General features: G+C 47.7%; 1 protein-coding gene across 3 annotated transcripts in view; it reads right to left on the reverse strand.

Moving 5' to 3' along the window:
* The window catches only part of SYNE3 (spectrin repeat containing nuclear envelope family member 3), a 101,183-nt gene that overhangs the window by 34,087 nt on the left and 54,507 nt on the right, over nucleotides 1–12,589 (reverse strand). For all 3 annotated transcript variants that reach the window (XM_088673071.1, XM_035106607.3, XM_088673073.1), the window contains exons 13-16: nucleotides 10,987–11,148; nucleotides 8,444–8,607; nucleotides 5,996–6,119; nucleotides 2,280–2,432 (exon numbers count right to left, since the gene is read on the reverse strand). In XM_088673071.1, coding sequence (XP_088529197.1) covers nucleotides 2,280–2,432; nucleotides 5,996–6,119; nucleotides 8,444–8,607; nucleotides 10,987–11,148 — 603 coding nt within the window. The remainder of the gene's footprint in view (nucleotides 1–2,279; nucleotides 2,433–5,995; nucleotides 6,120–8,443; nucleotides 8,608–10,986; nucleotides 11,149–12,589) is intronic.

Raw genomic sequence — 12,589 nt, forward strand, 5'->3', positions numbered from 1 at the left:
CTCATTCATAAGTATACATTGACAAATACAAACATAATAGGGGAGAATTTTGACTCCCCAATTCTTATTACCTTAACCTTATACTTGTGACTTCCTCGATAGTCTTCCTCCTGGTTTTCCTTAAGCAAAATCTAAAAATTATGGCGGGTTTTCTATTTCAGTTTAAAATCCTTTTCTTATAATATTAACTCAACCCTCCTCCTTTTCCATGCTGCCCTCCCACAGACCCCCTCCTGCCACAAGAGGAACCTGTGGGGCACAGCATTTCCAAGGTTCCATTATATCCCCTCCTCACCCCACTGAGCACCCCCTGCCACTGAGTATCTCAGAGTAAGGAAAGGAGAGTAGACAGCTTTCTGCCTAAACCTAACTTAACTTACAAAAATTTATATTAACTTAAATTCTTTCCTAAGCCGTTCTTATAATTCCCTCCAGAAAGCACAACTTTTTCCATTCATTTTTACACTCCATCTCCTCTCCCTAAGTCTTTTCCCCCAATTGGATCAGCATTTCCGTTAACAGGCCAAAATTTCAAAAACCGTCTCTCAGAAATTAAAAACAAGGTCTTTTAACTAGAATATTCACCCCACACCCATTCTTTCCCATATCCATCTCCAGGCCCTTGCCCCCCCTGCCCCTGTCTTTCCCATTCCTCCCTAACATCACCCCACATTTCAACCCCTCCAGGATCTTCAAGTCCATCAATCCTCAAATTCCTTTGCTTCTCATTTTCTTGCTCTGCTTGATTTTCTTCCTTTTGAGGTCCATGCTTTGCTTCATCCCAAACGTATTTTTTAAAGTCCAAGTCCTCTTTAAGATTTTCATCTAATTGTTTCTCCTGACATCCAGATTCAGTCTCCACAGTCTCCAAAATCAAATTTTCCTCTAAATCCTGGACTTGGACTTCATCCTCGTCTGCTGGTAAATTGGGATGCTGCCGTTCCTTGTAGATATCCTCCCATATTTGTAGATAGTTTAGCACAGCCTCCTGGAAGGCTCGAGAGTACTTTGTTTTCATATTTCTCCTGACCGCAGACAAACAGGAGGTGGAGAACAAAGAGGTGCTGGAAAATTCCTTTCTCAGACGGTCGACTCCATTTTGGCTGTTCTTTTCCTTTGTCTTTTAACTCAATCACAACTCCATTCTTAATTCCAATATTAAATAGTTCTACCACATTTTCAGTCAATTTTTACTGATTATAACAGTGCAATAAATCCACCCGGTCTTTTGACAGCTTGACAGCTTTTGACAGCTGTCAAAGCGCTCTCCCCCTTAATAATGCTGTACCTCAAGGGGTGCCGGACTCGGGAGTTGAGAGGGTTCAAAAAGGTCTTTCTTTCTCTCGGGTCCACAGTCCCAGATGCCTTTTGTCGTTCAGCTTAAGATTATTTAAAGCGCCTCCCAATTTTCCATTAGGAAGAGACCGACTTCCGTTTCTTTAAAGTCTCTCCTGTTTTTCCAATTAACGAATTTGAAGTCCGTGATCGCAATTCCACTTACTTTTTGGAAGTTTAAATTTGTTCGGAAGAATCTGCCGCTTGCCGGGTCAGGACTCGGAGCTTCACTTCTCGGAGGTAAGATATAGCCCAAAATGGCTCCCGCGGTTCCACCCCGCCGGCTCTCGATCGCTCTATTGAGCTCTCGGGCAGCGGGGGATCCGCAAAAAATGGAGCAACCGCTGGGCGCGTGAGTCACCGGGACTCTCTACCCGGTGTTTTTACGGGGAATCCGCTCGCTCTGCGGACCTCCCCCCCCTCCGCGAAGCCAGGGACATCGGCGCGCGAGGTCCCTGCGTCCTTCTCTCCGCCGCGACAGACCGGAAGTCAGGCCAGGTGGTCTTCTGTCAGGGATTCTTTAGCATTGGGCTAGATGTCCTTTGGGTTCCCTTCCAACTCTACAACCCTACTTTGAACTACTTTTAAAATTATGCTAGTCTGAAAGATGTGGAAAGACTTCTCTGGGGAAATTGGGGACAGGATTGCAGCTCAGTGGTAGAGCACATGCTGTGCATGCAAGGAGGTCCCTGGCCCAATTATTGGCATCTCAAGTGGGGGCTGGGAGATGCTTTTGCCTGCAAACCTGGAGTGCAGATTACAATCTGGTCAGTGCAGTCAATGCTGAGCTTGGCGGACCAACGCTGTGACTTGTCATAAGGCAGCTTATCCCTTATGTCCCTGTCCCATTGCAACAGACCAGATTGGGATGTCTTCTCAAGCACACATGCAAGCACACCATACAGTAATGCAAAATTAATGCAGCATTGTGGAGCGGAACAAACCTTTAACTTGCTGTGTCTTGCTTTAAGTTCTTCGCCACCGGATGGTTTCCGGGCGAGAATTTCGGACAGCTTGGCATTTTCTTCTTGCAGCCACTGCTCAAAGTTCTTAATGAGTTGGAGATCATCAGTATCTTCCTCTTTGGCCATGTTCTCCTGGGTTGCAGAAACAATTGCAAAAGACACAAATGTAGAAGTCAAGAGCATGCACTTTTGCCCATGAGTTATTGATTAGTTGTATCCCATGCCCAGCAGAGTCAGCTATGAAACAAATCATTCATTTATCTTGTCTTCTGTCATCCCATTTGTGGAATGCTCTTCCCAGGGAGTTTCTCCTGGTGCCTTCATTAGACGCCTTTAGGTGCCAGGCGAAAATGTTTCCCTTCAACCAGGCCTTTGGCTGACTAACATCCTGTATCCTTTAAAATGTGTTTGTGGGAGGTGGTGTGAGATTATTGTTTTGGTTTGCTTTTATTATGTACTAGCAGTACCCAGCCACGCGTTGCTGTGGCTTATCCCTGTGACTCCCCCCACCCCTTCCCGACCCATGAACTATCCTGATCCCGTCCTCCCCCCACCGAGGCGAGCCTGCACCTCCATTCAGCCCAGGCTGCAAACCTGAGCTGAGCTGCTTTGGAGAGGGAAGGTTTTCTAGCTGCAGTACCAGTGGTGTCACCGCTAGAGGGCAATGTTTTGCAACCTCTCCTGTCCCTGTTTCTCTGTTTTTTTCCAAAAAATAATAATCCAAAAAAGCATGTTTTTACCTGTGATAGGTGTGACATCTGTACAATCTAAGTTTATACAAACACTCCCGTATTGGACTGCAACATTGTGTCAAAATTTCAACTAATTCAGTCAAGCAGTTTCGGAGCAAGCTGAGCATACACAACTTGGTATTTTACATTTTTATTTATATATGGTAGACTTTGTGTTTTTAAACTTGTATTTTAATGACACAAATCATCCAGAGATATATGGATGAAGGATGGCATACAAATACAGTGGTACCTTGGTTCTCGAACTTAATCTGCTCCGTTGAACTCCCGAAACTGTTCGAAAACCAAGGCGCGGCTTCCGATTGGCTGCAGGAGCTTCCTGCACTCAAGCGGAAGCCGTGTCGGATGTTCAGCTTCCGAAAAATGTTCACAAACCAGAACACCTACTTTCGGGTTTGTGGCATTTGGGAGCCGATTTGTTCCGGAGTCAAGCCATTCGACAACCAAGGTACCACTGTATAATAAATAATAATAATTAGGCTGGGGCACTATTTGATTTTTTAAACTGGATTGGTGGAGTGGAAAAAAAAGTTTAAAGCAGGAGTGACTAACCCTTTTTCAGCCCAAGGGTCACATTGCCTTCTGGGGGGCACATGCACAGAGAAACCCCCACAGTTGATTCTTGAGGATTAGTCCTATTGTGACACAGGACTGGGCAGAAAGATCTTAAACCTCTCTGCTCAACCCACAATGTAACCCAATGCTGCCGTTATAAATGTGCCCCAAAGTTGCTGCTAGGTTAGATTGAAATTTGGTTCTGAGGGGGGCAGGAAGATGCCAAAAGGTTGTCCTTCGTATGCTTGTTGGTGGGCAGAAAGATTTCCCACCAGCTGCCACCAAGGAGCAGAACGCAAAGCTCAAGAAGGAGTTCTCTGATCTGCAATGATGTTTCCCTGAACACAGTGTGGGTCCCATTTGATTCCATTCTTCATTCGCTCCGAAATGAACGCAGATCCCCAGTTTAGGGAGGACGCTAAGAAGGACTTTTACAGTACTGGAAAAGGCGGCGCTTTTCACATTCAAAAGATTTCAGAGCCGAGAACAGGCTCCGTTCCCAAGGTGTTTGCCGTTTGGTTGAATGTCAGTGTTACAAGCTACACCCGCTGTGAATATGGCCCCAGGTTCCCTATTAAAAAGTTTGATGGCTGAACGAAGAGTTGTAAACTGCAGAAAACACACTCGGAATTAAAACAAAAAGCAGCATGGGCCTCTTTTTCAAAAAAAAGAAGAAGAAAAAGGGACTGCTGCAAAATCAGGACTTAATTTGAACCAGGGCTCTCTCCAACATTCAGACCCAGCACCTGCACACTCTGTCCTGCCACCTATTTTCAATGTCAGGGGTCAGTCCTGGAACATGTAAAGCAATGGCAATAAAAAAAGAGCGTGCCAATTGCCATCTGCAGAGTACATTTCCTCCCCTATTGAGTAACCGCTGCCTGTCCCAGTTAGGACTGGGAATAAAAGGCAGAAGGTGGGAGTTTATGAGACTAGATTTGAGCTCCAGCACCCATCGTGTTGGAGCTAAGCCCCTGCATACAGGAAAAGCCACCTCTTCGTATTCCCTCCTTGGCGAAAGGGCCAAAGCTCAGTGGTAGAGCAGCGGCTTTGTTTGCAGAAAGTTCAATCCCAGGCATCTCCAGGTATTGTTGGGAAAGACTTCAACCTGAAACCTGGAAAGCTGCTGTCGGTCAGTGTGGACATTACTGAGCTCGGTGGACCAATGGACTGACTCAATTTAAGGCAGCTTCCTATGTTTGCAGTACAATGCAAAAGAGACGAGCTTTGCGCTGGCAGCTAAATATCAATTCCACACTGGCAAACGGACAGCATCTGCCTCTGTAACTGAGAGCACACAGGCCAGCTTAGGGGGTGCAGCAGAGCAGCTTTTGTGGCACACTCAGCATTGTCACTTAAGACAAGTGAATGACTGAGGTGCTCAGGAGGGTTTTCTTGGTAGGGGTTGGGGTGCTGCTGCCCTCACAAATCCCTCAGCATCTGTCCTCTGAGGTGGCCAGCTCACTTGGCCTATTGGTAGATCTGAGTTTGTGAAACACACACACACACACACACACACACACACACACACACACACACACACACACCGTTCTCCCTACCAAGCACCAATTGGGCGAAGCAAAAATAACAGACAGAAGAGCCCAGTTCATATTGCCTACACTGAACAAAGATTTAGCATCCTAAAGGTAAAGGGACCCCTGACCATTAGGTCCAGTCATGACCGACTCTGGGGTTGTGGCGCTCATCTTGCATTATTGGCTGAGGGAGCCGGCGTACGGTTTCCAGGTCATGTGGCCAGCATGACAAAGCTGCTTCTGGAGAACCAGAGCAGCACACAGAAACACTGTTTACCTTCCCGTCGGAGCGGTACCTATTTATCTACTCGCACTTTGAAGTGCTTTCAAACTGCTAGGTTGGCAGGAGCTGGGTCCGAGCAATGGGAGCTCATCCCGTCGTGGGGATTCGAACCGCTGACCTTCTGATCGGCAAGCCCTAGGCTCTGTGGTTTAACCCACAGCGCCACCCGCGTCCCTCATCTTACACAGGTACAAATCTACAATGCGCTTCCTGACAAAGGCAAGTCTGAGCCAGTCTGATTTCCATCCTCAGAAGTTGGTGAGAACTATAGCAGGGTTTCCCAATCTTGGGTCTCCAGCAGATTATGGACTATCATCCCTAGCTAGCAGGACTAGCAGTCAGGGATGATGGGAATTGTAGTCCAACAGCAGCTGGAGACCCAAGTTTGAGAAACCCTGACCTAGTGTCTGGAGAAGCAAGGTAACACAAGGGAACACGACACTCTGGCTGAAACAGGTTCTCACCTTTATGACCCCAGCTGGGAAATTGCTACAGAGGCTCGTTCCTTTGCTAGCCCTGTTGCACAAAACTTAAGTCATAGCAAAAAGGTGACTAAAATGCTTTTCTTACCAAGGAGTGGTTGAGATCTTCTGTAGAGCGAATGGCAAAACCATGGGATGACATGTTGGCTGAAAAGCTTGTTTTCTTGCCGGCATCTACAGTTGTCCTGTTTGCGTGGATTTTCTGGAGGAGACTATGGTCAAACCGAAGAAGGGTGGGAAGGAAGAGATAGTTAAGCTAAGGCTTGTAACATTTATAAAACACACTGCCTCCCTTATTCATCCTGGGACCACAAACTAAACCGTTAAGGCTAAGCTTACTAAAGATTTCCATGGGCAGCAGTCCACTTCATAGCGTGTTGAGCTGTGGCCGGTATTGTCATGAGCCCTGAGCTGGTGTCCTCGAGGGAGCGGTCAGATCAGGAGGAGGGATGGAAGGAGCATGGGGTAGTTAGAACCCCCCCCCAATCTACTCCGGAATGACAGGAGAACCCCGAGATGAGTGCACGGGGGGAGGAGGGGGGGAACCGTTCTGTCTGGCACACAGAAATGTTTGCGCTGGGAACGACCAGAAGACTGTGGCATTAAATCCCTGCCTTCATCTTGATTCATGGATGACCTTGCTTGGATAAGCTTTCTCACCAGCTCCCAAACAGCACAAGCACAGCGGCATCACGGGACGAAGCAGAGATGTAAAAGATACCGTGACAAGTTCCTGCCAGCGGATTTTATTCATTCTACCTGGACATGGTCTTGCCATTTTAAGGCCACTTTTTAAATGGATTGTTACTTTCTGGGGGATTGTTCTAGCAGAGCGCTCGTAGCTGTGATTAGGAAACGGTTACAATCCACGGATGGTTTCTGAACTGATGAGGAAACCTGACAGGCTCAGGTGGGGAAAGAAAGAGCTACTTAGATTGGAAAGTGTGTGTGTGTGTGTGTGTGTGTGTGTGTGTGTGTGGCGGGGGAAAGTCTGGGCACAAGAGAAAAGCATACAACTTGCCAGGAAAGTTATGGATAAAGGAAAGGGGGGAAAAGCTCAGATTCCCAGAACCCCACAATGATTCATAAAGACTTAGATGCTATTATTCAGCTGCATTGGGAAAGATCTATAAATTAATGCTTAATTATTGGAGCTTAAGTGATTAAATATTGGAGCAGAAACACATGCACACACACAGAAAAGGATTAAGTGTGGGAAGATCATTTAAGTTTATGGCTATGTATTATTATTATTATTATTATTAATCTACTTTTTTATAAAAAAATGTTTAGGGGTACTCTCATTTTCCTACTCATCGAATTACTGGAGGTCAAACTTAGATTCACAAAATGATTAGGGGTATGTTTAGGGGTACCCCTGCGTACCCCCAGAAAAAAGCACTGTTAATAATAATAATAATAATAATAATAATAATAAATCTGTGCCCTGTCCCAGACACTTTGGGTGGCTTCCAACATGTGTAAAAGCATAATATATTTAAAGCATACTTTCCCCTGAGCCAAAAAACCCTGGGAATTGTAAGGGGAAAACTACAGTTCCTAGGATTCGTGGGAGGGTGGGGAAATGTACTTTAAATGCACCTTATGAAAACAGAAACGTCTTTCTACTTTCTACTTAGGAAAATAAAAAGGGCCTATTTTGGAGGAGAATTGGTTCCTGATTGTAGGCTTCCATAGAGCACAAACGCTGCTGGGTTCCTTTGTTACCAGGATACAGCTTTATAAACTGTGGGATGCATTTAGATAAACAGTTTGACCACACTAGAACCACTGCTGCAGGATTTTGGAGCTTTCATGCAGCAGTTCCTCAGAAAGGAAGCCCCTCTGCCTGCTGCTTCCTGTGCCATGTCTATATCAGAACTGTTACTTAAGCACTTGCTGAGGAGCCATGGGCAACATGGAACTGCCAGCAGGCGAATGAACAGGCTGGTGGAGGAGGAACAGAGTCCTCCATCGCTCCTCTGCAACTAGAAAAGAAACTGAGCTGACCGGCAGGGGAGGGAAGCCTCTGCCACAGCCAGCAACTTTTGCAGGCTAGTAACTTTAGTGGGCTTTTTTGCAAGGCTGAGCGACATTGTCAAATGAGGATCGGCAGTCCCCAAACTGGAAATGCTACCTAAGGGCATAAAAAGAGCCTTGCTCAGGGCAGTCTCAAGCAGGTCGGGCACCCTGGCGCTGAGGCGCGGAGATCGCTCCAGCGCCCTCACCCTCGCAGTGCGCAGCATGGTTCCCGCCTGCCGACCCGGTGCCCTGCCGCCCCGCGCCACCGGGACTATACCTAGAGCCGGCCCTGGCTTTGCTGGATCAGTCAAAAGGCCTATTCGGTCCAGCATTCTGTTCTCATGATAACCAAAGCAGCTGCCTCTTGGAAGCCCACGAGCTACACAGACCTTTCAAACTGTTGAGAAAATGGGAGCTAACAATGCAACCACGGCTTCACCTGCCCTTTTTCTCCATCCGTCCTCTGTGCCAGCCAACTTGGAGTGCAAAACATCAGAGCTGCCTATCCGCCTACCTTGACACCATGCCTTCGAGAGACTCGAAAGATTCCTTTAGCCTCTTCACTTTGGCTTGGATGTTCTCAGCACCTTCCAACGAAGAGTTTTCTCCGACCAGCTGCCCATGGGCTTCAGTGAGGTGCAACTGAATCTCTCTGTCTGGAAACTCACTTTGCAGCCTCTGAAAGGCACAGGGAACAACACGCAGAATCATGTAGACGCCACCAAAGTATCTCTCCATCAACGCTGAACCGGACAAGCATATTGGCAAGGCAGCTGCGGCAATGGCTTGCCTCTCCAAAAGGGTATGGGAGTATGTGATGCTAATGTCCAACACCAAGATGAAGGTCTACCAGGCTTGCGTCTTGAGCATGCTGCTTTATGTGAGTCGTGGGCGACTTACACCCGCCAGGAGCGATGCCTCCACGCCTTCCATATGCAATGTGTCAGGAAGATTTGGGGCATCACATAGCAGGAAAGAGTCTCAAACAAAGGTGTGGTCTCCCAAGCCCACATTCCCAGCATGTCTCAGCAACATCTATGCTGGCTTGGTCATGTCCACAGAATGAAAGGTGGCAGGATTCCCAAGGATGTGCTCTATGGGGAGCTGGCTTCCAGCACTAGGCCTGGTGGTAGACCAACTCTGTGTTACAAAGGTATCTGCAAATGTGGCATGAAGGCTGGCAGCATTAACCCCACCATATGGGAATCCTTGCAGACAACCGCAGTGCCATGAAAGACAGATAGGCTGTGCATCCATAGCAGTGAACAGAGGAGGAATTGCCACTGAGAGAAGCGCAGAGGGAAGAAATGCCACGGTGCATCTGCAGCAGCATTACTGGACGCCTTCATCTGCCCCAGCTGCAACAAAACATGGCTCTCCAGAATCAGTCTCTACAGGTACAGCAGACGCTGTAACTCTCCAACAGACGGATGCTAACAGTCTATGCACAGGTGATGCTTTTGTAAATGGAAACAGAAGAGGACCCCCTGCTAGATCAGCCACACATCCATCTGCACCTGGGATGGGGAACCCCTTTCAGCTGCGTTTCCTTGAGGGCAACATTTTAGGGGTGCAAGGTTGGTTGGAAAAGCCAGCCAGAGGCAAAGGTGGGGGTGGGTCAATGGATGTAATTCTTTGTTTTGTACAGCAAAAGTCATGCAAAAGTGAATGCACACACATTCACATTTCTCCACCCTTTCCTCCAGGCCAGTGTTTCTCAACCTTTTTTGGGCCACGGCACACTTGTTCCGTCAAAAAAATCACACGGCACACCACCATTAAAAGACGGGGCAAATCCTGGGGGTTGGGAATGGGTGGGGGACTGAGGAATAGGGAGGATGAGGTTGGTGTACTTGCTGAGAGAGCCCTCGAGCACCGCCTCCGTCGTCCTGCCTGCCGCCAGCCCCCCGCTCCCTCCTGGGCTGGCCGCGGCTGAGCTGGGGCTGCTGCTGCTGCCGCCACCGCCGCCTCCCTCCGGCCTCCCCGCTGGTGTAGCCGCCGCTGCTCCTTGGCGGCCCAAGAGCCCTCCCCAGCTGGCGGAGGAGGACGGCGAGGAGCCCGCCGAGGTGGGGTGGCTGCTGCTGCGGCTGCTACTGTTACTGCCGCCGCTGGATGGGGCTGCTGCTGCTCCAGAGTCCCCGCCGCCCTGCGCCGCTGCCTTCTCCATTGAGTGCGCGGGGAGAGCGCGAGGAGGCGGCCTCGGCCATGAAGCGCTGCCTCGCTCAGGGAGCGAGCGCGAGGAGATGACGGAGGAACACCCTTCGCGCCCTCGCGCCCTCCAGACTGACCCGGCCGGCTTCCTTTCCGGCGGGTCAGCGCTGCCTATTGGCGGCCGCAAATCGCCCTTCTCGTTGCCTCACGTTGCGGCACAGCAGCCACCGTCTCGCGGCACAGTAGTGTGCCGCGGAACAGTGGTTGAGAAACGCTGCTCCAGGCAAGCAAGAGCCTTTATCACTTGAGAAGGGCACAGAACAAGGGCTGGTGAGAAGTGTGGCTTGGCAAGCGTGTGACCGAGGAAGGGATGTGATCTGGAGGCAGTCCCAAGGGCCAGACAGAGAAGCTTGGAGGAACACATTAGGCCCTGTGCCCGAGGTTCCTCACCTTCATTCTAAGCCAGGGGTCAGCAGGGGGCCGGTCTTCTGTCCCTCAGACCTTGTGGGGGGCCAGACTATATTTTGAAAAAATAAATGAACAAGTTCCTATGCCCCACAAATAACCCAGAGATGCATTTTAAATAAAAGGACACATTCTACTCATGTAAAAACATGCTGATTCCCAGACCATCGGCGGGCCAGATTTAGAAGGCGATTGGGCCACATCCGGCCCCCGGGCCTTAGTTTGGAAACCCCTGTTCTAAGCCAAGGATAGGTATAGGGAACCTGTGGCCCTCCAGATGTCGATCGACTACAATTTTCTCCACCCCTGACCATTTGCCATACTGGCTAGGGCTGTTGGGAATTGTAGTCAGAAACACCTGGAGGACACCAGGTGGGTGCAGGTGGATTTGTCACCTGCACAGCTTGGTCATGACATCACAAGGAAATAAATGTTGCTCACCTCCAAGTCCAAAGCCCTGTTGTTCGTTTTCCACCCTCCATTGCCATCCTGATAGGACTCCAGCTTCTGTTTGGTCGCCGTCAGCCACTGCAGGAGATCTGATGATTTGTCATTAAATGTCCAGTGGGCTTGGACGTGGTGCTTGCTCTGGGCTGTCATGTTCTACAAAGAACACCAGGGAGAACCACATCAATAATCAGTCACAACAGAGATGTCTTGGTGGCCCTTTTAGTTATCTCCTAGGCCTCCCTGCATATTGCACAGTCCTGGGCTGGAACGCAGCTCCAGGTTTCATTGTCACTCCTTGAGATGGGGGAGAAATTTGGTTTGATGATTTTAAAACCACATGTATCAAATCAACACTTTCTAAAATGATATGAGAACCAAAACCACAGCTGAGCCATCCTTAAAAAACAATACACACTTATCCAAATGTTGCGACGCAATTTGCCAGCAAAACAGTGTTTATGGAAAAGCAGGTTTTAGGAGAAAAGGTGCATTAAAATGAAGATGTTATTGAAAGTAGAAATGGCAGGAAGTCAACATGGGTGGTGTAGGGTGTAGGGGGAGAATGGGGTTTTTCTTTGTGTATGTATAAAAGCTTTTATATGTGATGTCAGTTTGCATTGTTTGATGTATTGATTTTTAAATAAACTATAATTTAAAAAAAGGTAACATACAAAAATGCATTGCATTAGGAGAAAATGCTTGTGCACACAGGTTTGTTTATTGGGGTAAATTTGCGCTAAAATGCCTGCTTAAAGTGGTGTGATACTACTTTAAATGTATAGTACAGGTGGAGCCTTACTTGCAGTCTGTACACATTCACATTGCAATAAGTCACATTGAACTCAACTTTCTTCAGATTAGACATGAGTACAATTGCGCTGCAAGTTGGCGATGTGAGCAAACCATTTCCATAAATGAAAAATGTGGGTAGACCAAAGTAACATCTGTATCAGCAGTAAAATGAGATCTTTTTTAACCAGTATGCAAATGTTTAAAAGAACCCTTGCATATTTAAAACTGGCCACACGGTGGTGTTCTAGGAATAAAAATACACAATGCAACTGTATCCCTAGGGATGAGGGAGAACCTGCTTGGTCCGCTTTTCACAGTGGACCTAACCTGGCCTGATGCTCTCAAATGTATTTGTGGATTAGAACGCAACTCCCGGAAGGATTATGCCCGTCTCAGGATACTGCAGTGCATTTTGGGGGTGAATATGAACTTAAAAGATGTGGAAGGTGTATAGAAAGTGCACATTTTACTGGTGAAAGCACTGGAAAGTTTGTATTTCATGCTAGAAGTGTGCATAAGATGTGTACAAAATGCATACAATGGGTTTGAACAAGCCTATGGCTAAGTGACAGCGAGACCAGAATGGAATGAAATTGGTTGCTGCTCAGCCCATCCCTACATTTATTTATTTTTCTGATGAAGTAGGATGAAGCCCAGAAAATATATACTGTATATTAAATAATAATACATATTTTAAATAAATAAACACACCCATGCACACAGAAATATATATGTTTTTGTGCTGTAAGGCACACTTTCCCCCCCTTCAGAACCACAGACCTAAACAGCCAAACCATCATGC

Source organism: Zootoca vivipara, chromosome 1, assembly GCF_965207765.1.
Source record: "Zootoca vivipara chromosome 1, rZooViv2.hap1.1, whole genome shotgun sequence".
Classification (NCBI taxonomy): Eukaryota; Metazoa; Chordata; class Lepidosauria; order Squamata; family Lacertidae; genus Zootoca; species Zootoca vivipara.